Genomic DNA, 26,406 nt, shown 5'->3' with positions numbered 1-26,406 from the left:
CTCTAGTCCCCGCCTCCACTTCAGACCCTCCCACGCCTGGGCCTCTCGGAGGTTTTCCCGGCGGCCCTTTCGCTAACGGCCTAGACTTCCGGAGTGAGGTGAGGTCCCCGGCGTTCCTTCCTACGTAAACACAGGCTGGGGCTGGAGGTGCGAGGGCAGTGAGCGGTGACAGTTGCTAGGCGGAGACCTTTCCGTGAAGAAAGATTTAAGAAAGGATCAGGACAGGCGGGTATGTGCTCATCTTTCTCCCACTTCCGGGCCTTTGCCGGCTTGGGAAAGCTGGGCGGAGAGATTGGGCCAGGCCCGGCGCGCGGGGTGGGGCCCGGGTGGGAGGCGGCGCCGCTCTAGCCTCCCCGGGGACAGAAAGACCCTCCCTAGTGTGAGCTTGATACACCGGGGCTACCCTCTGGCCGTCATCTGACCTCTCGCGCCTCCGAGTTGTTTAGGAAGGAACGGGTGATTGCTTTAGTAATATTTTCAGTAGTTATTGGATACCTCCATACGTGTATGTGAATATCTCCCGCCCTGACATCTCTGATGAGCACCACAGCTGCTTATCTAACTGCCTTGTCCATGGCCATCTGAAATTTCACACGTCTGAAATGGAACTTAGGTTTCACTCTCCTGGCCTAACTCATTCCTCCTTCCGTCTTACCCATTTCAGTAAATGGCACCATCCATTCTATTGCTTAATCCAAAAATGTAGGTAGGATTGTTCCTACGGAACAATCTATCGGTAGACCCTGCCGACTCTGCTTTCCGAACTGATCCAGAAGCAGATCACGTTATTCCGTTGTTTACAGCTTTCCGTGGCAAAAAAACCTCCATAATCTCTCTTATAGGGTTCTACTCTCTCATCACTGTTTTCCAACCCCTCTTTCTTTCTGTACCTCCAGTAAGTCAAGCTCGTTCCCACTTGAGGAATTTATACTCATTATTTCCTTTGTCTTAATCTCTCTGCTCCTAAGTCTGCATGGATGGCTCCTTGTCATTTCCGTCTCAGCTCAAACGTCAGGCCCTTGGTGAAGGCTTCCCTGGCCACCCAATCACTCTTTATTTAATTTGACAAATATGTTATATTTATTGTGTGCCAGGCACTGTTCTAGATGCTGAGGATGCAGAGGTGAACAAAGGAAAACCCCTGCTTTCTCAGTGCTGATGACCCATTCAGGAACCAGCAAACAGTGCAATCAGAGGTAGTGAGCAAAAGTGGGAGAAGATAATATTAGGGAGGTGGTGGAAGGGGCTTTATAAGGACCTTGGACTTTTATCTTAGTACATTTAGAAGCTTTTGGAGGGCGATCTGACTTATTTTTTAATAGTTACCTCTGTGGCTTCTACAGGAGCAGGGCAGTTAGGCAACTGCAGTAATTCAGTCAAGAAATGATGGCTTGAATGAGGTTGGTAGTGAAGGTGGTGCAGTGTGGTCTGATGTCATTGTATTTCAAAAGCAGAGTTGATAGGCTTTTCAGTAGTCTGAAAGAGTAAGGAGATGAGAATCCCAAAGTTTTTTTGTCTGAGTAACAGGAAGAATGGAATTATTTACTGAGGTAAGGAAGACTGAGGAAGAGCAAGTTAAGAGTTTGGTTTTAACAGTTGCATTTCAACAGCCTCCTAGCCTTCCAGCTGAAGCTATCCAGTAGACATTGGTTATATGAATTTGGAGTTCAGGGGAGAGGCCTGGCCTGGAGATACAAATTTGGAGTCATCTAGCGTATAGTATTCTAAACATCAAATTTCTTTTATGATTGTTTCCATTTTTAATTTTTTCATGGAAGCTTCAAACATTTACAGAAGTAGAGGAATTTATATATTGAACCCCCATGGACTTTATCAACCAGCTTCAGCAATTACCAACTAATGTCCCATCTTCTTTTACCTATATTATCTCCCCTTGCCCAATTATTCTGAAGTAAATATAGTTTATAAGTCCCTGGGACTAGATGAAGATCACCTCAAAGGTGAGTGTAGATAGAGTGATTGAACATTTAGAGGTTGGGATGATAAGGAGGATCCGCAACAAAGAAAACTGAGAAGCAGTAGCTCTTATCACTGATATTTTCATGTTTTTTTGTTTATGTAGTGTCTCTTCTCTTACTATAACATAAGCTCCAAGTTAACAAGGACCTTATCAGTTCCATTAAGACCTGCATCTGCATCACTATTTTATCTGTCAGGCACATAGCAAAGTCCCCACAAATAATAATAAAGAATATATAAATAAGTTAAAGTGAGAACTGAAAGAGGGTTTAGAGTGAGGGGAGGTCATTTTGGGGTGGTATGAAAGGCATGTGTGGAGACCCTGAGGCAAGAGAGAGCAGGGCTCATTTGCAGAACTAGGCGAAGTCCAGCATGGCCAGAATAGGATACGTGAGGGAGAGTGTTGTCTTAGATGAGCCTAGAGTGGTAGGGGAACTACGTATGTGTCAAAGGCTGCGAAGTCCTTTCCAGTCCCCACTATAGTCCTGCAAGGTAGATACTGTCATCTCCATTTTACACATTTGGGAATTAGAACTCAGAAAAGTTAAATATCCTGCCCAGGTTCACACACTTGCACCCAGCTGCACCACAATCCGAAGCCCATGCTTTCCCCAGTCTTTCATGTTCTTCACATTTGTCACTTGTACCATTTGCTTGACCAAAAAAACAGCATGTTGGTTGTACTGTGTCCATTTTGACAAGATTCGGCCACAGTAGCAGCTTGTATATTTCTTTTGGCTCATTAAAATGAGGCTCTTTCGGTAGTTATTTCTTCTAAGTAAGGGAATTTGCCTAACTTAAACATTAGGGGACAAAAAAGAACAAAACGTTTATAATTGAAGGTACTAACAGGAAGCTTGGTTGATTTTGGCTGCATCTGGTGCTTTTTTGGTATCTTTGTCCCTAAACGTTTGCCTGGCGTGCCCTCTAATTCAGGTTTCTGCTGAAATGCTACCGCCTCAGAAAGACTGTACTCTGAGCGTTAAAGAACCCCTTGGTGACCCTGTCTCCTCACTTTGCTTAGTTGTCATCATAGCCCTTTTTACCATCTGACTGTTGTTTAAAAACAATTTATTCATTTGTTTACCTTCTCTCTCTCCCCACTGGAAAGTGAGGTCTAAGAAGGCAGAGACTTTTTCTGTTTCATTCACTGCTATATCTCCAGGGCCTCAAACAGTGCTAGGCATAGCATTGGTGCTAAATAAATATTTCTTGGATGAACGAGTAAATGAATGGATGGATAGCTTGAGCTACTTGGACCCATGCTCATTTGCATGATTGATTAGCTTCAAGTTTACTTCACATAGTAATCAAAGACTTGGACATTGTTGTTTTTCCCTTGCTTACTTCCTAGGAGATAGTTAACTGAAAGGAGTCTGCCTCACTGCTGGAACCAAACCAGATGCCTTCTTCCACTTCACCAGACCAAGGAGATGACCTGGAGGCCTGTGTTTTAAGGTTTTCAGACCTGGATTTGAAAGAAACAAGTCTTATCAATCCCAGTAGCAGTATCAAAGCAGAGTTAGATGTCAGTACAAAGAAGAAATACTCATTTGCAAAGAAAAAGGTAAAATTGCTGTTGATGTTTCAGGATCATTTAGGTATAGTTAATGTAGATATACCTAGAAGTAGCTCATCAAGGTTTTCCTCCAGGGAGTGGAGGGCTAGCGAGACACTAGACTGATGCCATGTTCAAGGTAAGGTCTAGTCAGAGCCATTAGCCAGTAATCTTAGTTCAGTGTCAAGCAAAGGAGAATCATAGGCAAGGTGTGGCTCTGGAACACTTATTTATGGTGGAGTACTTGAGGACAGATCCTAGACAGATGGGCTGGATTCCTTTTCCCACCTAGGGTTATGGGAAGAATCCCAGGAACCCAGGAAGCCTCGTTGTAAGGAGAACAGACAGGCATTAGGACAACTGCTGTCTGAGACTCCTGATCCAGTCCAGCTGGCAGGGCTCCGTTGGTTGGGAGAAGGGACAGAGCAGCCCAGAATGCTGCAGGCTTACTGAGGATTGGGTTACAGGGGTGGTATGGATGCTATTCTTCTATGCCATTTATTCTTTTTTTAGGGATTATTGGCTAAACCTGCTGAAGCTCAAAGGAAAATGACTTGACTGAGGAAGTGCAATTGAGGCAGTTTTCTTACCTCCAATCTGTGGTCCCTCTTTTGCAAAATCATCTTATGTTGGCGCCATGTCAATGAAGAATAGATGTCTCTGCTTATAACTTCCTATCTACCACCCTTCTACCCTCATCTCACACAGATTTCCTTGAAAATGAAACCCAAAGGGTACAAAAAGGTTTTTTTTTAAGTTACTTTGCAATAATTTCAAACTTATAGAAAGGTTGCCAGAATTGTACAGAGGACCCCCATCTCCCCTCTGCCCAGCAGCTCCATTCATGTTTCATCAGTTGCCTCAAATGGCTTTAGTTAGCTCCTTTAGTTGTTATGTCTCATAAGTGTTCAGTCTGGACCACTTTCTCATTTTTTTCCCCTGAAATCATGACTGTGACATTTTTGAAGATTACAGATGAGTTATGGTGTAGAACGTCTCATGATTTTCACTCATGTTTCCTTGTGATTAGATTCAAGTTATGGCTTGTTAATAAGACTGCCCCACAAGAGATGCTGTGTTCATCTGGCTGCGTTCTGTCATGCAGTCATAGTGCCAGTTTGTCCCATTACTGGCAATGTTAATTTTGGATACTTGATTAAGGAAGTGCCTGTCGGATTTCTTTGCTATAAAATTATTTTTTTCCCTTTTAATTATTCAGTATTTGGGGGGAAATACTTTGAGACTATGTAAATAGCCTGTTCCTCAACCAACTTTCATCTACTAGTTTTAGATCCATTGATGTTTCTTTGCTGAATTATTACTGTGATGGTTTCTAAATGGTGATTTTCTAATTGCTTCATTCCTTCTAGATTTCTTACTTGGCATTATTCTGTAAGGAAGAGCTTTCTTTCCTCCCAATTTATTTGTATCAGTGTGTATTCAAGAATTCTATTTTATTCAGTGGGCTATAATCCATTACTATAATTATTTATTTTGATGCTCAGATTATCTCAGATTGGCTGGGAACCCCTTTATGCTAGTATCTATGTCTTTCTGACTTGCCCTCATCATTCTTTGAGCATTTCCTTACTTTCTAATTCAACAAGATGTTTCAGGGTCATCTTGTATTTTCCCTGTCTCATCCCTGGAGTCAGACATTTCTTCAAGGAGCCCTGGTTCTTTCTAGTGGAGAATTGTCAAAAAACAAAACCTGGGGGCTAGGTGAGCGCATTGCTTCTCAGGTGTTGCTTCTCCCAGGACCTCTGGTGGACAGAGCTAGGAATATATAGAGATGAATACACATACATCCATATGTATCATACAGATACTTTTATATTTACTTTTATATCAGTGTAAATCAAATGAGTTCATACCATTACTTTCAGTTCCATTCCAACATCACAAGGTTTATTCTCTCTCCAGTTGTTTTTTTTGGCTGCGCTGTGCAGCTTGCAGGATCTTAGTTCCCTAACCAGGGACTGAACCCATGCCCTCGGCAGTGAAAGCGTGGAGTCCTAACCACTGGACCGCCATGGAACTCCCTCTCTCTCCTTTTCATATTGGTGGAGAACCTAGCTCCATTTAGTCCCAATATATTGACTTACTTGCTTATTCCCTGTATGCAGTATTCCCACTCTGCCAAGCTGCCTCCTTCACCAGGGCCTGCCTTTCCCACACAGGCCTCACCCACCTCTGAGCTGCCTTCCTAACTCTGGCCTGCATCTCTCTTTCTTTTTTTTTTTAGAGAAGTAATTTGTCTCTCTTTTTAAAAAAAATTATTTATTTTATTTTTGGCTGCGTTGGGTCTTCGCTGCCATGCATGCGCTTTCTCTAGTTTCAGCGAGCAGGGGCTACTCTTCGTTGCGGTGCGCGGGCTTCTCATTGCGGTGGCTTCTCTTGTTGCAGAGCACGGGCTCTAGGCATGTGGGCTTCGGTAGTTGTGGCTCACGGGCTCTAGAGCGCAGGCTTAGTATTTGTGGCATACGGGCTTAGTTGCTCTGCGGCATGTGGGGTCTTCTGGACCAGGGCTTGAACCCGTGTCCCCTGCATTGGCAGGCGGATTCTTAACCACTGCACCACCAGGGAAGCCCTGGCCTGCATCTCTCTTGAACAGACCCCACACGGGCCCTAGCTGCTGCTGGATCCTCAATGCTTTGTTCACGAGGCCCTAAAAGACCAGCGGCAGGCCACATTTACACTGGGCCTCCCATCTTGCTCAGGCCTGCCTGATGGCTTTTTGACAAAGGAAGGAGGAAAGAAGGAAAAAATTCAGATTTTATATAGTATTTCTTTAAGGACCATGACTTTTTGAGGCCTCGATGATAGTGAGGCCTTGGATGCATACACCTCAGTTCTAAGTATAATACAAAGAAACACTTACGTTGACATACACACCATCTCTGTCTCTCTTTTTTGCCTATACAGAAGGATTAACTGCAGGAGAGGCTAAAAAATGCCCTCCAGTGTAATTTCAGACGACCCCATCCTGATTCAGTCTGGGACAGTCCAGATATGGTTGTGTACAGACTGAGGAAGGTCCAAAAGTGATGCTCCATATTTATAATTGTTATTCTTCAGAGTGCCCAATTTTGGGTGCTGTACTATAGTCTTCAGATGCATTAAGAAAATTGTTTAAAATATATATAGATACATATATATATGTAAAAATACCTTTCTTTCCATTTTTTTTTTAGCCTTGAAAAAAGGCTGATAATCATAGATGCCATTTAACTTCCATTTATACATCAAAAAACACCAAAAACAAAGTTGAAAATGAATGACAAGCTGGGAAACAAATTTGGATAACTATGATCAACAAAAGGTCACTAAAACCACTTACAAATCAGTAAGAAGATAAGATAAATGCCACAGTAGAAAAATAGGCAACAGATATTAACAGGTAAGCTAGAAAAGAACATTGAATCAATATGAAAAAATATTCAACCTTAAGTCAAAGATACACAAATAAAAACAGGATATTTCTTTTGCCTTTTATTTGGGTCAATATTAAAAATATTGACAATAATTAAATACTGATAAAAATGCTGTGGATAAAATGGAACCCTCATGTATTGCTGGTGAGTGTATAAATTGGTATGATTTTCCAGGTAGTCAGTATTTCTCACAGTTTAAAATTTTATGCTTCCTCACCTCCAAAACTTTCTTCTAAATAGTTATTCTAAGTAGATGGTTAAAGACGTATAGAAAGATGTGTGCATGGCATGTTTGTTCACCATTGCTTATAACTGCAAATATTGGAAACAAAGAAAGCTCACTCATTTAGAATTGGTTAAAAAAGTTATGGTGCATCCATAATTTTCTCTTCTGTTTAAATTTTTTTTAACAATTAGCCTAAATCCTCTTTATACAAATCAAAACATTTTGGTAGTCTTTCTAGTCTTTTTCAATGTACTTTTTAATGTAGTTGAGATTACATTGTATAAGCAAATTTTATCCAGTTTTTTTCATTTAATATTATATTTTCCCATGTAATTTAAAACTGGCTGCTTAATATTCCATAGTAAGTATACTCCATAATTTCCTTGACCATTTCCTTTTTGGAGGAAGTTCAGTCTCTCAGTAAGTTCTTCTATAGAACAGTAGGACGTAAAACTAGAAACCCTTGTGGAAGGATAAGGGATTTCACTGAGACTTTCATTCTAGCCTGAAACCTAAGGTTATTTAACAGTGACATATTTGAAATTTAATTGTAGGCATTTGCCCTTTTTGTCAAAACTAAAGAACTTCCAGCACCTCCTTCTGAGTATAAAGAAAAATGGTGGAAATGCTGTCAGCAACTATTCACAGACCAGACCAGCATCCACAGACATGTGGCAACACAACATGCTGATGAGATTTACCACGAGACTGCTTCTGTTCTAAAGCAGCTGACTGTGACATCGAGCACCTCAAAGACTCTTAAGTCTGCAGACAAAAGAAACCCTTTCAAAGAAGACCTTACCCATAACCATGAAGTGTCTGCTTGGCTCCCTGATACAAGCTGCTTTAGCCCTGATGAGCTGTTAAGGTAAGAATTTCATTCTATACCTTTTGTTTAATTTATTTTTTATTTATTTATTTTTTTTGCGGTATGCGGGCCTCTCACTGTTGTGGCCTCTCCCGTTGCAGAGCACAGGCTCCAGACGCGCAGGCTCAGCGGCCATGGCTCACGGGCCCGGCCGCTCTGCGGCATGTGGGATCTTCCCGGACCGGGGCACGAACCCGTGTCCCCTGCATCAGCAGGCGGACTCTCAACCACTGCGCCACCAGGGAAGCCCTGTTTAATTTAAAAAATGTTTTTCCAGTCACAGTGAGATACCACCCATCCACTAAAATGGCAAATCCTTGAGGCACAGGATTTCTCTACTGCCTAAACTAGGCCGATAAACATGTTCTATGTATAACAGAAGACCATAGCCTATGCGGTAGCATATACCCGCACAGCTTACACTGTGCTCCGGGTTTCTCGGAAGCCATCCTACATCTTATCTTCTCTAGGCAGAGGTAAAGAACAGAAAATTGTATTTTTCTCAAAGAGAAATCAGAAGGCCCAGAAATGTTAATGATTCCTGTACCCTAAATAATGTCAGAACTTAAAAAGGGGTTTTTGGTGCCAAATGTGGTTTTCTGAGCTGAATATGTTTTATAAAGTATGTTAAGTTTTATTTTATTTTATTATTATTTTTAAAAATTTATCTTTGGCTGTGTTGGGTCTTTGTTGCTGCGCACGGGCTTTCTCTGTAGTTGCGGTGAGCGGGGGCTACTCTTCATTGCGGTGCGCGGGCTTCTCACTGCGCTGGCTTATCTTGTTGCGGAGCATGGGCTCTAGGTATATGGGCTTCAGTAGTTGCAGCATGCGGGCTCAGTAGTTGCAGTGTGCAGGCTCTAGGGCACAGGCTCAGTAGTTGTGGTGCATGGGATTAGTTGCTCCACGGCATGTGGGATCTTCCCGGACCAGGGCTTGAGCCCATGTCCCCTGCATTGGCAGGTGGATTCTTAACCACTGTGCCACCAGGTAAGTCCCTATGTTAAGTTTTAGAACTGAGGCATAGGATTAGAAATTTAAATCTGCCTTTGAAAACCTCACCAAATCATAATATTACATAATTCTAGAGGACAGATTTCTGATTTTAAGCAACTCCTAAACTATTTGGTGAATAGAAAATGCCCAAATTTGATACATTTTTGTCACCTGTGTTATGCCAGTTCCCTTTATCAGAAAGAGGAAGAGAAAGTTAGAAAGAGAACTGAACTTGGAGTCAGACTTGAGCTAGTCACTAAAATTATTTGTACCTTTACGTTCTCGCCTCTAAACTGGAATAATAATGCCTGCTCTGCCTACCTCACAGAATCGCTATATGAATTATATAAAATGATGATGGTAAGAGCACTTGTGAACTATAAAGTGCTATACAAATGTGGTCTCTTCATTTCTGTATGGCCCTGCTTTTTAGTTAGAAAGACAAAGAAAAGGATACATGAAACATTTAGCAGATGGTACGAGACAGGCTATATAATTATCATTTACGATTGTATGGCTCAGACAGTAATTCATTACAGGAATTTAGAGGAAGGAAAATAGATAGGCTCTGAAATAGATAAGCAGGTTTCAGAGACTAGGCCCTGAAATATGAAGAGGGCACTGATGAGACAAGTCACAGATTCCAGAGCTGGATGGGACCTTAATTATTATCTGTTATATCATTCTCTAAAATATGTCTGTACAACACTAGCTCTGGAGGATGCTATCAGGTGTTGAAAAGAGATGCTTAAGTTTGGGAAGCATTAGGTTAAAATGTTCTTTTTTGCAAGACTGCCCAGAGCCTTCATAGATGAGGGGCTTTCACTGTGACTCTCAAAGGGGAGATATTATCTGCAGGACTTCTCAGACATGTGATTTCATAGAACAGCTTCAGAGCACACTTTGAGAAATGCAGTTTATTTCAGTCCTCCAGTTTTACAGATGAGGAAATCAAGGCTCAGGGATGATAAGACACCCACCCAGGTCCCATAACTAGTTAGTATAAGTCAGCACAGTGCAGTAGAAAGAGTATGGGTTCTAGTATCAGAAGACTGGTGTTCCAGTCCTGACTGTCACTTTGTAGCTGTCTCACCTGGGATGAATTGGGCTCAGTTTATTCAGCTGTAAAATGGGGATGATAATAACCTGTCTCATGGGTAACAGGATTACATGAAAAAATGGAAGTGAAACCTTTTTGTACAGAGAGAGATTCAAAACAGATACTGCCTTGTGTTAGAGTATAAGCCAGAATGGATTCACATTTCCAGCTGTCTTATGAAAAAGGGTTATTAATACCTATCTCATGGATATGATGATTAAACAAGGAAATCAAAGTAAGCTCACTTGCTTATAAAGGAAGGAGTTCAGTGCAGGTATTGTCTTCTTTAGAGCAAATACAGACAGGAGTTGCTTCTCATTTCAGGGGGAGAATGATAGTTAGGAGCAAAGGCAGGCATGAGCTGCTCCATTAGGCCTTTCTTCTGAGTCTGCCTGGGTGTCTTCCTTATGCCAGTGACTCAAATGCTTTCTCCCCTGTGGTTTTCTTTTTATAGTGGCCACGGCAATGGTGAAGGGGAGGTGCTACTTTATTACTGCTACTGTGACCTGGAGGATCCTGATTGGATCTGTGCCTGGCAGACAGCTCTGTGTCAGCACCTGCACCTCACGGGCAAGGTAATGCCTTCTGCCACACCCTATCCTTCACTGGACTCATCTTGCCTCCAACTTAGTTTGCAGATGCTGTGCTTGAAGGCCTCACCAGTTGGGTTCTTAGAAATTAGCAAATTCCTGCTAGGCATTTAAGTAGAATACTAAATAGCTATTAACATGATGTTTTCTGTTGGTGGGAATGTAAGTTGGTACAGCCACTACGGAAAACAGTATGGAGGTTCCTTAGAAAATTAAAAATAGAGCTACCATAGGATCCTGCAGTCCTACTCCTGGGCATATATCCAGACAAAACTCTAATCCAAAAAGCTACATGCACCCCGATGTTCATAGCAGCACTGTTCACAATAGCCAAGACATGGAAACAACCTAAATGTCCGTCAGCAGATGAATGGATAAAGAAGATGTGGTACATATATACAAAGGAATACTACTCAGTCATAAAAAAGAACGAAATAATGCCACTTGCAGCAATGTGGATGCAACTAGAGATTATCATACTAGGTGAAGTAAGTCAGAAAGACAAATACCGTATTTCATTTATATGTGGAGTCTAAATATGACACAGCTGAACCTATCTACAAAACAGAAACAGACTCACAGACATAGAGAACAGACGTGGTTGCCAACGGGGAGGGGATTGGGGGAGGCATGGAGTGGGAGTTTGGGGTTAGCAGATGTAAGTTATTATATATGGAATGGATAAACAATAACGTTCTGTATAACACAGAGAACTATAATCAGTATCCTATGATAAACCATAATGGAAAAAATATTTTAAAAATGTATATATATGTATAACTAAATCACTTTGCTGTACAGCAGAAATTAACACAACATTGTAAATCAACTATACTTCAATTTAAAAAATGGTGTTTTATAAGACTACATAAAGGCATAGACCAGGGATCAGCAGACTTTTTCTTAAAGAGCTATATGGTAAATATTTTAGGCTTTGTACAAAAGCTGCTCAAACTTGGTGTCGTAATATGAAAACAACCATAGACAATATGTAAAAGAACAGATATGGCCGTATTCCAGTAAAACCTATGTAAAAGCAGGCATAATTTGCTGACCCCTTGCATGGGGAACTGGAAAAACATTTTAGAGAACTGTGCATATAGGTGTGATATCAAGTTGCTTCCTAATTTTCTTAGAACATGTCAGTCTTTTGCCATTTTGTGGTTTTGACATTTGCTGTTTCCTTTCCCTCTTGAATGTTTTTTTCCCTAGATCTTCACATGGCTTGTTCCTCACTTCAGATCTCCCCTCAAATGTTATCTCCTGAGAATTCTAATCTCTCTCCAAACCTCATCACTTTCTATTCCCTTCTGCTCAAAGAATTTCAAAAAGTTTACTACTATTGGAGAGTATAATCTTTGTTTAATTTGTTATAATCTATCTCCCTTGTAGAATATAAGCTTCATGAGTACAGAACTTTGTTAATCAATTGATATATTGTCAGTGCTAGAACAGGGCTTAGCACATAGCAGACAGTAAATATTTGGAGAATGTTGAGTACAAGGATGAATGTATGTTTGTAACAAAACCACAAGCGTGTGTGTAAAAAGATGGAGAGTGGTAAATATCAAAATGTTAGTTGTGATTATCTCTACGTGATAGGACTATGGATTTTTTTTTCAAATCCTCGATGATTATACATATATATATGTATATATATACACACATATGTGTATGTATGTATTTTAAAATTTTAAATCAAAAGGAGGTGAACTAGATTCCCTCTGAGATCACCTCTGGTTATGACGCTGTACTGTCTTAGGCCTAATGTTTCCCACACATGTCCTAGGTTTTAATTCCCTAAGGCAATTATTTGATCAGTCAGTGATATTTTTCATACCCATGTTGTTTTATAGATAGTGACTGAAAGCTTCTTTTACCTCATTCAGTTCATCACCAAGTCCTGCCACTTATGCCTCTAAAATATCCTTTGACTCCATTCACTCTGTCTTCTGCTTCCACCACCTTAAACCAAGCCCCACCCTCTCTTACCTAGTTCATTTTAGCAGCTTCCAGACTACTCTCCATTCTTCCATCCTTGCCTGCACTTAATCATTTTCCACATAGCAGCCAGAATGATCTTAAAAGGTAAATGAAATCATCTCCCTCCCTCCCTCCTCACAATCTTTCAGTAGCTATCCAGTGCATTTAGAGTAAAACCCAAATCCTTAACGTGCCCTTAGTTTCCTGGATTATTTGGCCCCTTCCGCCTTTTCCACATATCTGATACCATTCTTTACTCATTACACTCCAGCAAAATAGCCTTTTAGTTTCTTGGAGCCCACAAAGTTTTTTTGGTGCCTTTGGGCCTTTTTACAAGAAAATTCTCTTCAAGGGACTCTCCCACACCCACTCGGGTTCTCCTATCTAATTTTTAACCGATCTTCAGTTCTCAATTTTAATGACACTTCTTCAAAGACATCTTTCCTGACCTTTCATCTAAATTCTGTTTTCCAAATACACTCTTTCATTGCCACTTGCAGTGATTTTTCATAGCACTTGTCAGTCTGTGACTTTTTTCTGAATATCTGTGACCTTCCTTAAGTCTGTAAGCTCCCAAAGGGCAAAAACAATTTATTTTTTAACCACTATGACCCAATTCCTAGCACAATTGCTGGCGCATTGTAAAAAAAAAAAAAAATTCAGTAAACATTTGTGGCATATGTACGTTTATCACCATCTCTATTTAGAGAACACCTTGAAAGATGGATATTCTCTCACAGTAAACCTGAGCCTACAAAATAGGAAATCAATTTGTTTCCTTGGTTTGGGACGGATTTTTATTCTTGGCCCAGCCCAAGGTGATCTAGCAGTGAGGGTCTCTACCCACAAGGTGGCAGCACCTGCCTGGATCTTAGTTCTAAATTTTAAGGCTTCAGCCAAGTTTTCAAGTTTTGTGTTGGTAGGAGATTTGGCAGAATGTTGGCATTTGTAGGGAAAGAGGAGAACTTGAAAATTCTAGAATTACGGAAAGAAGCTTCTGATCCCTTTGCTATACATTTCTTACTGCCTCAAGAAATTTGAGGGGATGCATTAGAGGCTTTAGAAAGGAAAAATTGCAAGATTTGGACCCAATAAGATATGGTTTTGAATCCCAGATCTACCACCTACCAACTCTGTGCCCTTGGGCAAGTTACTTGATTTCTTTAAGCTTCTGTTTCCTTTTCTGTCAAATGGGAATTTTGATATCTACTTTCCAGGAGTATAATGTAAAGTTCCCGTCTCATACTAGGTACTCAATAAATGCTAACTATTGCTCTTCCTCTCTGAGGTATAAGGCCTTCCTCACCTAGCAGCTACTTTGAAGGTTTCAGCTGAAGACTCCTTCAAGAGAAGTTGAAGGTCTAGTGCCTGAGTTTAGAGGTTGCTCTGCCTCAGCTATTTAGGGAGGGCCTGTGCTCGTCTTTTATTTGGGTTCTGAGATTAAAATAGCATAGGAAAGGGTCTTCTGACCTACTTAGAAGGCAGGTACACAGACGTATGTACCTCTTCATCATATTTGCCCCCATCAGAGACAGTTTTAGGGTAGATTTCCTGACCCTTAACGCTGGTTCAGCTCTATTTTTCTATGTTGTCCCTTAAAAAAATACGAGTCGGTAATAGGTGCAGTAGTCTGTACAGCAGAGATGGCATATGCTTCCTACTTTCCTCTCCCAGCCCAGAACAGGCTTCAATAGACTGCACTTCTCTTTCTCAAGGAGCCTGGATGTGACTCAGAAGGCTCATCACGGAACTCTGGAGAGCCACTACTAGAGAGTTGGCCCTGGCTTGTGAAATGAATCCCATTTATATCCATGCTCTAAAGAATTGAATCAAGGGAGGCAACAAATGAAGTATCTTCTCTAGGCCCCAATAAAAGGGGAGCTTTTAAAATTTTTCAAATTCTAATGCATTGGTAGGTATCATTGCTATATAAATAACTATAACAAAATGGTAACAATATAAGACCTTGACTTAATTTACATCTCTTTCCAGAGAATACCATGATATACAGTGTTGCACTTTCTTACTTTTCCCTAGAAAGCTAGCTCTGTCTAGAGATGATCCATCTTTAAACTTATCCAGAGGATTTTGTGGTACCAGAACAAGTAACTTTGCAGGCCCCCCAGAGGATTGCCTCTTAAGGCAGGGGCCTTAACCCAGGCTTTAATGTCCCCTAACCAGTGAAGCATTTTAAAGAGAATAGAGGGTTTGAGAAGCCAAAAAGCCTCAGATTTGGATACACATTCATTGCTCAGCAAATACATATTTAATGCCTACTGTGTGGCAAGTACTACTCTAGGCACTGATTATGCAACAAAGAACAAAAGAGACATAAGTTCCTCCTGGAATTTGTATTCCAACGGGTGGGTTTGCAGTGGTGGGCTTTACCTCCAACACTGTGCAGAGATGTGCTCACGTGCATTCCCAGCCCTCAGATGTGTTCTGTGCTTTAGGACTTGAGGACAGCAGTTTTTTCATTGTTGATTCTTTTCCATCTGTTTTATCAAGATGAAGAAATTGAGGTTCAAAGAAGAGAATTAATTTCTCAGGGTCGCTTAGCAAGTAAGTGGCAAAGCTGAATCCTGATCCTACATCTGTTGACCTGAATTTAAGTTTTGGCCATTGGACAGCTGGAGCTCCAGAGCAAATGGGGCTTTCCAGTTGTTCTATCCATTTCATTCTCTTGTTCAGCACACGTTAACTGAGTACCTCATCTGAACTACGGGCAGTGTGCCATTTTAGGAAACTACAAGCATCCTGTGTGTGGTAACACTTTGGTGTCCACAGCAATGTTTCTGCTTTTCCTGTTAAACTCATTGACACACATGAACCTGTTCTGCCCTGAAGAGATTTGAACCGAGCTAAGAACAGCCTGCATTCCCTTTCTCTCACTGTCTTGTGTCTCAGGTTCGAATTGCTACAGAAGGAATCAATGGGACAGTGGGTGGAAGCAAATTGGCCACCAGACTCTATGTAGAAGTCATGCTTTCCTGCCCATTGTTTAAGGATTATCTGTGTAAGGACGATTTTAAGGTAAGAGAAATTGAACATAAAATGGATTGAGAGCCATTTGCTTCTGCTTCAGTGCCTCTTCCCACTCCAGGCTATGAAGAGGATCACTGTAGAGAAGTAAGCAGTGCTGGACAGAACACCCTTTTCTTGCTAGGTCCCAAGGCAGTGCAGGAGAAGGAGCATGCTCATTCCAGTTCGTCCACCACGTCGCCACGTGATCATGGGCCTTGGTCTCCTTTTTTATAGAATAAGGACGTTACAGCTTATACATTCTATAAACTCTCAAACTTAGCCGTGTTTGTTCGTTTGAGAGACCACCTGGCTGTATCAGAGGATCACTATGTGTTTAGTAAACCTGGTGGGATCAGATCAGCACTTCACACCACACAGGGAATAAAGCTATTGCTCTCCCAAGAGAGCTGCTTTGTTGGAGTGACTTTATGCTTTAGCATCATGGGTGATAGAGGTGGTGGGAAATACCTTGCTAGTGTTAGTGCTGGTGATGATGATAAGAAAAGAAAAGGTCGTAGCTCCTGAACAAAAGCTGGGATGTAATCTTACATGTTGAAATTGCTCAGTGGTGTTTCACTTTTATAGTTAAATGCTTATTGCTATAGAAACACCTTTTCAATTTGACATTTCTGCACATGGTAGATACACAATAAATAAGTGCCAAATATAAGAATTATATCTGTTGTGTAATAATAGGGTAGCTGAAGTATTAAGAAACCTCGAATTAGGAACAACTGTTTCAGTGGGAAAAGGGAGTTAGAGCGTAGAATGTTCCAGATAATTTAACTGAATAAATATCTTATACCTGGAGATGGGAGAGAAAGACTGTATTCTGTTTTGTTTCTCATTGGCTAGACCAGCAAAGGAGGAGCTTGCTGTTTTCCAGAATTGCGTGTCGGTGTGTTTGAAGAGATTGTGCCCATGGGGATCAGTCCCAGTAAGATCTCCTATAAGAAGCCTGGTATGCTTGCTTTAAGAAGAAACATTTTCCTTTTCTTCATAGGGACAAATCTTAATATAGAGACAAATGTGAAAGCTAGACATTCTGATCAGTGAGAGTTGTGATGAGTTCTCTCTTCAGAATATCTGTGGGGTGGCTAACACTTGGGTCATTCAGTGCTTAAACTGGTTCTTCTCTTTGGTGCTCCGGTGATTGGAGACTCACTGCTTAGAATGACTTGGCTTAGTTATTCTTTTTGGTGATGGTTTGGCAAGAAGTTGTTTTCTTTCCAAAGATAACAATTTGGAAAGAGTGTAATTACTCCTTGCAACTAGTTCATCAACTGAATAAAACACAGGCTTTTTGCTACAGGAAGCAAGTGGCTTTCAACACCAAAGCAGTTTGTTTGCAAGTGCTCTAGAATGTTCTCTCTGCCCCTCCCTCACGGGTACCGTAGATGGTTGAAAGACATTTGTTTGGCTGGGTTTTTTGGTTTTGTTTTACTTTTTACTATGAAAAATTTCAAACATTAAAAAAAATAGAGAAAACAGTACAGTGAACTCCCATGTACCTCTCCCGCAGCTTCAACAGTTATAAACTCATGGCCAACTTTGATCTATCCCCACCCGCTTCTCCCATCCTGGATCATTTAGAAGAGAATCCCAATGTCATGTCATTTCATTCATAACTATTTTAGTAGATATCTCTAAAAGATAAAGGTTTTTAAAAAAATAAATAATTGTAAAACCATCATCACATCTAAAACATTTTAACAGCAATTTCTTAATGTTATCAAATATCCAGCCAGTGGTTAAAATTCCCAGTTATCTCATACTTTTTTAAGTTTGTTTCTATCAGGATTCAAGTAAGGTCCACTCGTTGTGATTGATCGCTGTGTCTCCTAAAGTCCCTTTTAACCTAGAAATTCACTTCCATCTTTTATTTTCCCCTGCAGTTTATTTGTTGAAGGAATTAGATCATTTTGCTTATAGCATTTCCCACAATCAGGATAATGCTGATTGCATCTCCATGGGATGTTCCTCTGTCCTCTGTATTTCCTATGAACTGTCGTTAGATTTATAATAGTGCTGTCTAATAGGAATATAATGTGAGCTACAATGGAATTTTACATTTTCTAGTAGCCACATTTTAAAAAGTAAAAGGAAACAAGTGAAATTAATTTCAATAATACACTTTATTTAATGCAGTGTAGCCAAAATATTATTTCAACTTGTATCCAGTGTAAAAAATTATTAATGAGATATTGTACTCTTTTTTTTGTATACTAAGTCCTTGAAATCCTGCATCTATGTCACCCTTATTACAGCACATCTCAAGCCACATTTCAAGTGCCCATTGGCCACATGTGGCTAGTGGCTACCATATTAGATAGCTCATGTCTAGAGGCTTGATCAGGTTCAGGTTTGATTTCCTTTTTTCTTTCTTTCCTTTTTTTTCCCCAAGTCTACTTCATAGGTAGTATTGTCTCCTTTTATCAGGAAACAGAAAGGTCTGGCTGGCTCTATGTTCATTTTTTAACATGTAAATATTTAAAAGGAAGGCTAAGAGTTAAACCAGAGGGAAATGAGAGTAAGATACAAGCATCTAGGAAAAGAGACTCATGTATGAGGAGAAAAGGGCCAAAAAGGGCCGTGTCTGCTTAGTGTCCCTACCTTGGCAGGAGGCAGGATGACCACAAACAGCTCTTCGTTGGCGCTACAGGACCTTGCTCTGGAGCTTAGGGGAGAGTGGGCTCCAGGCAGTGCTTCGCTGCTTTCATTTGAGCCAGGTTGTTTGGAGGCACTTCTTTTAAGCACTTCATGTGAGTCACTCTCTGGTCAGGCCTCCACAGGGCCAGGAGAGTAGCCACAGTAATAGCAGCAGCAGGAACAGGCTGGGTTCCCTGCAGCTCCCTGTAAGGAGAAGTCTTAGCAGATTTCCATGCTTCTCATCACAGTTTTTTTTTTTTTTTCTTTTTTTTGCGGTATGCGGGCCTCTCACTGTTGTGGCCTCTCCTGTTGCAGAGCACAGGCTCCGGATGCGCAGGCCCAGTGGCCATGGCTCACGGGCCTAGCTGCTCCGCGGCACGTGGGATCTTCCCGGACCGGGGCACGAACCCGTGTCCCCTGCATTGGCAGGCAGACTCTCAACCACTGTGCCACCAGGGAAGCCCTCATCACAGTTTTGAACCTCCCTTCCCACCCCACTGTTTTGGTGACTGTAATTATGTGACAGTAACTTATATAAAATCTGGCCTTGTTAAATTCTCCCTGCAGTCCTAGGTTAAGCAGGTAGGAGTCCAGATTCCTTGGCCGTGCTCTGGGTCTCCAGCCCGATCTGGGTACCCAGCAGTTTCAGGGGGCTGTTGGGATTCACCCCTGAGCGGAGCTGTCAGGCTGTATCATGAGTGGTGACTCAAGGACCAGAGCGCCCCACCCCCCACCGTGAGGTATGGTGGCCAAATTCACCAGAAGTTCCTCACAAACTACTGAGATGTCTGGACCCTAAAGATACAGGAGTATTTCTATCCTAGAGAGTAGAGAAGGCAGAGGGCCTCAGCAGACAGGTTCTTTCTTTTTAGCCTCCTTGTATGTTACTTATCTTCTTCATCTCCTTTCTCTCCTCCTTCTTCTAGCGTTTCATCCTTTTCTCTCTCTTGCCTTCTTTCTCATATTTCATTCCTGCCCTTTTCTCTTTTACTCATGCACACAAACTTAGACACATTCTTCTTACTCTTTTGTATTTTTAAAAAATTTATTCCAACTTTGTTCCATAACCATATGCTCACACCTGCCTGTGCCAGGGTTCTTAGCCTCGGACTTGACGTTGGTGTAGAACAGTTTATAAAGCCTGTAGTCAAGCATATACATGCCCAGGCTCCTCCATATACAGTGACAATAGAACACTGGCCATAACATGGACCGGAAAACCCACATGGCAGTATATATCCCTTCTGTCTGGCTTTTATTATTGGGTTAGGCCAAGTATGAGGATGCAGAATTCTCTAATTATTTCTAAACTGCCAGGTCTCCACAGTGCTCATCTTAGGAGGAGGGAGAGTGAGGATACATGGAATTACTAAATTCTTTCATTATGATCATCAGATAGTGTCATTTTCAGACGCAATTGTAATTATGAGAGGAAAGGTTTAGATGGGGAGAAACAAAGCAAATGGAAGTCATCGGGCTGGGCCAGTTGTAACTGGGTTTAGTGTTTGTTTTGTTTTAACTGATTTTTTTGTTTGGTTTTAGGTATCCATTTATCCCCAGGTGAATTTCATAAAGAAGTAGAAAAGTTTCTGTCTCAGGCAAATCAAGAAGAAAGGGATACTATCCTACTGGACTGCAGAAACTTCTATGAAAGCAAAATAGTAAGTAAGAACCAGAACTGAGTTCCCACAGCATAGCATGTTTCTGAAGGGGATGCTGTGCGCCCACCTGTGGCTGAGTCAGTGGCTCTCCTCCCACTACTAGCAGCATCAGAGAAAACCCAAGACTTCAAACTCAGAGTCTGGTGAGAAAGTCTTAAGAAAATATGGATTAAAGACATCTTGGCACATAATGGACTTTCTGGCCCCCATATGCCTACCCCTGACATGTGTCAAGGATCTTGTCAAGTTTGCTTTTGGGCAGCCTCTCCAGTTCCCCTGAGGTCTCTGGATGGGTGACCCACAGCCCACCCAGCCTTGTTTCTAAGTTCCAGATTTTGAAGTTTGAAAGGCTAGCGTGTGGGATGAAAACAGCAGGGAGCAAGTGCTTCCTTGCCAAGGCAGGGGTGGGGAGTGGTGTTTGACACAGAAAGAAGCTTTGTCCTTACCAGGTATGTTTTTCTGATCATTTTCTTTCTGCTGCTCCTATATTGTAGGGACGGTTCCAGGGCTGCTTAGCCCCAGACATCAGGAAATTCAGTTACTTCCCTAGCTATGTTGATGAAAATCTAGAACTTTTCAAAGAGAAGAGGGTGCTGATGTATTGCACTGGGGGCATCCGTTGTGAGCGGGGTTCAGCCTACCTCAAAGCCAAGGTGAGTCACCACCCTTAGGGCACTGCAGGCATGGAGGTGAAGAAGGCTCCACCCACAGCGTGTGTGGAACTTTCCAATCCCCACCTTCACTCCCTCTCCCACGCCCAGCCAGCCAGGGATTTATTCTCCCTAGCATAGAGTTTCTAAGTATAAAATCTGAAGTTCTTAAATCTCAAGATGTGAAAAGCACTCAACAGTCTTAGAGACTCATCAAGTACAAAAGGGAAAGATTAGTTCATATCTCCCTTTTCCTAATCCTTTTGCTTGATCCTGAGAAGAGCAAATTCAGTAACATTACATGTCCTAACAGGTGTCTTCCTATATTTAGGGAGCAGCAAAAATAGTTGGGCTTCCCAGGATCTAGAGAGTGAAGGCCCTGACTGCTGTCCTCACCCATCACCCTAGTAGGCAAGATCTGCCAGTTGGATCCTTGCCCCCTTGGTCAGCAGTTCTTCAGTGTCCCACAGGGGGAGCCAGGAGCCCCATTTACGCATTCCTACCACATGCTGCTCCTCTGTGGAGCTTCCTACTGGTCTCTGCTAGTCTCCTCAAATTTCCTCTTGTGTTTCCACACACAGGGAGTGTGCAAGGAAGTGTTCCAGCTCAAGGGTGGCATCCACAAGTACCTGGAGGAGTTTCCTGATGGTTTTTACAAAGGGAAGTTGTTTGTTTTTGATGAGCGTTATGCCTTATCCTTCAACAGTGACATAGTGTCAGGTAGGTCAGCATAGACTCAGAACCTAAATTCATGATCAGGCACACCCTCTGTATTAACCTTCTGGAAGACAGACCAGTACTGATTACTTGAAGAATAAAGCAAGGGGAAAGGAGTACATAGTACCACCATTTCCTAACAGAGCTGGAGATGCAGCAGTGGAGCAGACAGGGTTTGGAATGGAAAATAATTTTATCTTTAGTTTCATAACCCCTCACTAAATATAGTACTTCCTTCAATTATGAATGTAAGCAGCAAATCAGTAGTATTAGATGTACCTGTGACTTTGTTATCACTAGAAATCACAGTATTTTCATATATTACAGCAGCTGTATTTCAAAATAGCATTTATGTTCATCATTGCTTCAAAATGGAAATAGTTTTTAGGCCCATCACTAAATCTTGTTATAGAAGGTGTTAATAAGTATTTTACTGTATACCAGACTTTAAAGAATATTTTGTTATTTTGTATTTCTATATAATTGGTTTCCTTTGTGATCCTATGTATTTTATTTTATGCATTGTAAAAACATTTTTCTAAGACAGAATAGTCTTCACTAGACTGTCAAGTAAATTCATGGCGCAAGTAAAAGAACCCCTAATTAGACGGTCTGTGGACACATGTGGTATGCACTTTCGAGTGGTGGGTGGGGCATTCCAAGGCGGGAGCTGAGCCTAGGGCCAAGGCAGGAGGCAGGGGTGGCTACAGGAAGTCTGTGGTATGACTGTAGTTTGGAGTCCACACTAACATGGTACCAGATGAGGGCAGTCAGTAAAAGAAGGATGGAGATAATCCTTAAGAAAAATGGATCCTCCCCCTGGATGCCACCATTTTGAATGGGAAAGATCACAGGCAGACAACCCTAGTGGCTGTCAGAATTTTCTAGAACTCCTGTGATCAGGGGCTGAGATTGAATTAACACTCAGATAATGAATAAGATGGGAGTCTGATTTCCTCTCTCCTTTCTTCTTGATCTTTTTATTCGTTTTAATGGTCTTATATTTGTGTCTTATTGGAAGCAACTTCAGATCTCTTATGGAGCTAGATGGAGCAGAAAGGGGAGAGAGAGGGCCCAAAGGTAGCTTACATAAGCTAGGTAAAGAGACTTGAAGAATGATGTTATCAATGGTGATAGGAGGTCAGCAGGGAAAAGGGGCCGAGAAAGTAGATAATGTGAGTTTTAGGAGTTGTGTGGCCAAGGGTCCCCTGGCAAAAGCAGGAGAACCTCAGGCCTGGGGAAGAGGAGTGTGGACTGCAGAAGCCAAATGTCAGTGTGGGATTATCTGTATTCAGGCGTGTTGTCTTCCAGTGCAAAAGGGAATGATCTAAAGGGAAAAGACCATTCAACAAAGGGTGGTTGGCCAGCTTTGGACTAGTCAATGAAAGAGAGAAACGTTACTACCTGTGTTCTAAATGAGAAAAAGAAAAATGGGTCAGTGAATGCTGGAATCAGAAGACAGTTCCCAGAAGCAACCTCCCCCCAAGAAGGTGGGGGTGGGGGAACCTTGTCTGTTAGAAGACAGGAGACTTACACTATTTAGAAACCTTCCTCAGACCCAAAAGGATACATTAGATGCTGATGAGCTAAGGGTTATATTTAGGAACTGGAGAATTGCATCTACGTGTGCTTGTGGTACGTGTGTGTGTGTGTGTGTGTGTGTACACATCTGTGTGTGTACACGTGTGTGCTCACGTGTCTTTCTTTATAACAAGGCTTTTCTTTCTTCCCCAGAATGTTCATACTGTGGGGCCCCATGGGACCAGTATAAACTGTGCTCCACTGCCCAGTGCCGCCAGCTCGTCTTGACCTGCCCTGCCTGCCAAGGACAAGGATTCACAGCCTGTTGTGTCACGTGTCAAGACAAAGGGAGCAGGCAGGCTGCAAGCCCAGCCCAGAGCAGCTTTAAAGAGGAATGCGAGTGTACAGCCCGACGGCTGCGCGCACCCAGGGAGCTCTTACAGCAGGGGCGACTCCCTGTGGGCCCGGGGCCCCGGCCAGGTGATGAGGAGGATGGGCCATGCTTACCTGAGCGGCCCCATCTGCCTTTTCCCAAGCCTTCACGGAGCTAGGTTTGGGGCGACCATGTATTGGAGAATATTAGGGCTGATCCAGCAGAGAGACAGGGAACTTCAGTGCTGCCAGGGCCACCATGGACAACTAGTCCCCATGTTGGCCACCTGTCCTTCACAAGAGGAGGGAAGAGGGAGTTGGGCGCTGGCCTCTTACCGGAGACATTCTGACTCAGAAGATGCTAGAGCACAGAAAAAGGCGAGCTGTGTAGGATCCCAAAGCTGCTGAGGGAGAGACCCTTGAGCCTGGTGACCAGGTCATGCCCTTTCTATGCCATGCAGCAGGGCTGGGAGTAGTCATTTTTTTTAATCAGCAAACCTGTCTTTCCTGATGGCAGAATGTGTAAGCTGTGACCCTGGAAGTGGACTCCTCGGAACCAGGCCCCTTAGGTCAATCTGCCATCCACCCCTACCCCTCTCTCTTCTCTGCTAGCCTCAGAGCACTAGACCAGGATCTGAAAACTATGGCATTTGGCCCACCTCCTTCTGTAAATCAAGTTTTATTGGAATAGCTACACCCATTCATTTACATATGACCTATGGCAGAATTAAGTATTTACAAGAGAGACATTATGGCCTGCAAAAGCTGCAGTATTTCCAGGCGTACCTTGGAGATGTTGCGGATTCGATTCCAAACCACTGCAATGAAGTGAGTCACGTGAATTTTTTGGTTTCTTAGTGCATATAAAACCTATGCTTACGTTATACTGTAGTCTATTAAGTGTGCAATAGCATTATGTCTAAGAAAACAATGTGCGTAACCTAATTAAAACATTTTATCGCTAAAAAATGCTAACTATCATCTGACAGTGCAGGGTTGCCACAAACCTTCATTTTGCAAAAACCGAGATATCTGCGAAGCACCACCAAAAAAGGTGCGCCTGTGCTACCTGGCCCTTTACAGAAAAAAACTTGCCACCTCTAGTCTAGACCAACAGCTCCTCTGGTGGAGGAGATGGTCTTAAAGATGTGGTCCACCTTCATGTGCCAGTGGTTTGGTTTCTGTGAGAGATTTCCTCCGCTTCCCCCAACACCCACACTCTTAGCTCTGAAGTCCTCTCTTTGAGAGGTTCACATGAGCCTGGTGACGCCGGAACTTGGGCAGTAGGTTTTAGGCGAACACCTCAGGACACAAGACATTCTGTGTGAGCTTATTCAGCACTGCTGGGGTGCTTTCCCAGCCTCTAGCCAACACGTCAGGCGCATGTCCCTGGCCCACAAGTCCCAAGAAATACATGCACAGCCATTCTTAGACCAACAGATTTAATATTATATTGCAGTTTCCCGTGATGCAGAATACAGCTGCAATTGTGTTTCAAGGAGAAGCCGAGTGGGGCTGGCCGTTCCTGCAGCACGGAGACACTCGTGGGCCCATCTGCAGCCTCAGTAGACACTCCTCCATGGCGGTGAGGCCCTGGCTCCACCTCTGGTTACCCTGTACTGTCCCATCATCACAGTTCCGTGTGCAAGACTTTTCCTTTTTCGCCAAAAGCCTCTCTGCTCAGTGCTCTGCAGCTTAGTCTGTGCTCGTCCGCTCTCTGGCTTGTCCTTTATCATAAGATTTGCTGAATCACTCACGAAAATAACTCCCCAAGCAACAGAAATACTAGTTTAACTGGCACCGTGGCATATTACAAGGCACAAGGGCAGTGTGGCTTAACATTTTTGCTGGATCCTAAGAGATGCACGTGATGTTAAGGGATCCGGCAGAAATGCCAAAAGTACATTTTCAGAATTATCATCTTGGGTGCTTTGGCCAGGTTTCCTGGTTCTTAAATATCTAGATTTTCTTCACCACTGACCTTTGGAGGCTTATTTACAGGCATGAGATCAGCGGTGACTTGTCTAAGAAGTGATGCGATAGGTAGTTGAAGTCTGTAAGCGTAAGCCATGATGGACTAGAAATTTGTCTCTCTAGTGATGTGCCTCACATAAGGCATTGGCCCACTGTGCAACAGAGGAAGGTGTTTTCAAGTATTTGGCCATAGGTTTTCACATCCATCGTAAGGTTGGCATTCGATAAGGAAAAAGTTCTTTCTGACTCCAGTATTAAATTGTAAATAAATCCCAGATGTTCATAAAGAACACCCAGGGAAATGTTTGTTGCCTGGAATTGTTTAAAAAAAAAAAAAAAAAAAGGACGGTTTTTAAAATTTGAGACTTCACCATTGGCTTTTTCTATCATTTCCTCTTAACCAGCTTAAGGAATCTCATGTTCTTTGATTCCTGGCAGAGCTCTGTGGCTTCAGTCTTTTTGTCTTTCTTGAGGGGAAAAAAAATGTGTTCTTGATCCAGAAACCAATCTAGCAACTTTAATCTTGAGGTTCTTAAAATTTAAAGGAGAATTAATAAAGAATGATGATATGTTCTGTTTGCTAAAGAGCTAAGATCAAATTTGTAATAAAATATTTTATAATGCTTTTCAATCACGTGGAAGAGGGTGCTGTTTGTTCATGTTACACATTTTAAATATACCTGAAACACCACACAGCAAGGTCACCGAAACTGGGCTCCTGGAGTTAAGTCACTGCTGCTCTAACATTGTCGTCAGTAAGGTCTGCCAGTTCGGGGGCTTTTTAGTTTTTAAATAATAACCGGACTGAACTTCTGTGACTAAAGAAAAACTTCACATTCACCATAGTTTATAAAATTTTCAACTACAACCACTAGCGAACCTAACACCTTAGTGCGTAAAGAACTGAACCACAACAGGGTTTGTGCCGGCATTTGCCTTCCGGTTTCCACTGCAGAGCACAGCCTATCAGTAGAACACGTCCAGTTCAAAGGCGTGGTCGGCACCCGCACACACTAGACGCCACTCCGGCACTTGGGAATGATGGGCCCGGTCAAGTCTGCCAGCCTCCTCTTCCTCACTGGAAAGGAATGGAGATGAGACGTGAGC

At 42.3% G+C, this 26,406-nt stretch overlaps 3 protein-coding genes across 6 annotated transcripts in view; 1 reads left to right on the top strand and 2 right to left on the bottom strand.

Moving 5' to 3' along the window:
* Window positions 1-26,406, bottom strand: part of NCBP1 (nuclear cap binding protein subunit 1) — a 136,007-nt gene that overhangs the window by 44,571 nt on the left and 65,030 nt on the right. The gene's annotated exons all lie outside the window — the stretch shown is intronic.
* Window positions 18-25,915, top strand: TSTD2 (thiosulfate sulfurtransferase like domain containing 2). 4 transcript variants are annotated; one of them, XM_060100977.1, is made up of 11 exons: window positions 18-98; window positions 3,335-3,547; window positions 7,753-8,066; window positions 10,613-10,733; window positions 15,639-15,764; window positions 16,611-16,716; window positions 19,947-20,065; window positions 20,560-20,718; window positions 21,297-21,435; window positions 23,167-23,433; window positions 24,785-25,915. In XM_060100977.1, the coding sequence occupies exons 2-11, from the start codon at window positions 3,383-3,385 to the stop codon at window positions 24,892-24,894; spliced, it is 1,626 nt and encodes a 541-aa protein (XP_059956960.1). In that variant the 5' UTR covers window positions 18-98; window positions 3,335-3,382; the 3' UTR covers window positions 24,895-25,915. The 4 variants fall into 4 exon arrangements, 3 of the variants coding, with proteins under 3 accessions (XP_059956960.1, XP_059956959.1, XP_059956961.1); XR_009532768.1 differs by lacking the exon at window positions 18-98 and adding an exon at window positions 106-229 and having other exon boundaries at window positions 23,167-24,153; window positions 24,785-24,863; XM_060100976.1 differs by lacking the exon at window positions 18-98 and adding an exon at window positions 106-229.
* TMOD1 (tropomodulin 1) overlaps window positions 25,622-26,406 on the bottom strand; it is a 60,649-nt gene continuing 59,864 nt past the window's right edge. The window contains exon 9 of the mRNA XM_060100980.1: window positions 25,622-26,377. Coding sequence (XP_059956963.1) covers window positions 26,313-26,377 — 65 coding nt within the window. The 3' untranslated portion in view covers window positions 25,622-26,312. The remainder of the gene's footprint in view (window positions 26,378-26,406) is intronic.

Source organism: Mesoplodon densirostris, chromosome 6, assembly GCF_025265405.1.
Source record: "Mesoplodon densirostris isolate mMesDen1 chromosome 6, mMesDen1 primary haplotype, whole genome shotgun sequence".
Taxonomy (NCBI): domain Eukaryota; kingdom Metazoa; phylum Chordata; class Mammalia; order Artiodactyla; family Ziphiidae; genus Mesoplodon; species Mesoplodon densirostris.
This window is presented reverse-complemented; position numbering and strand designations above follow the sequence as displayed.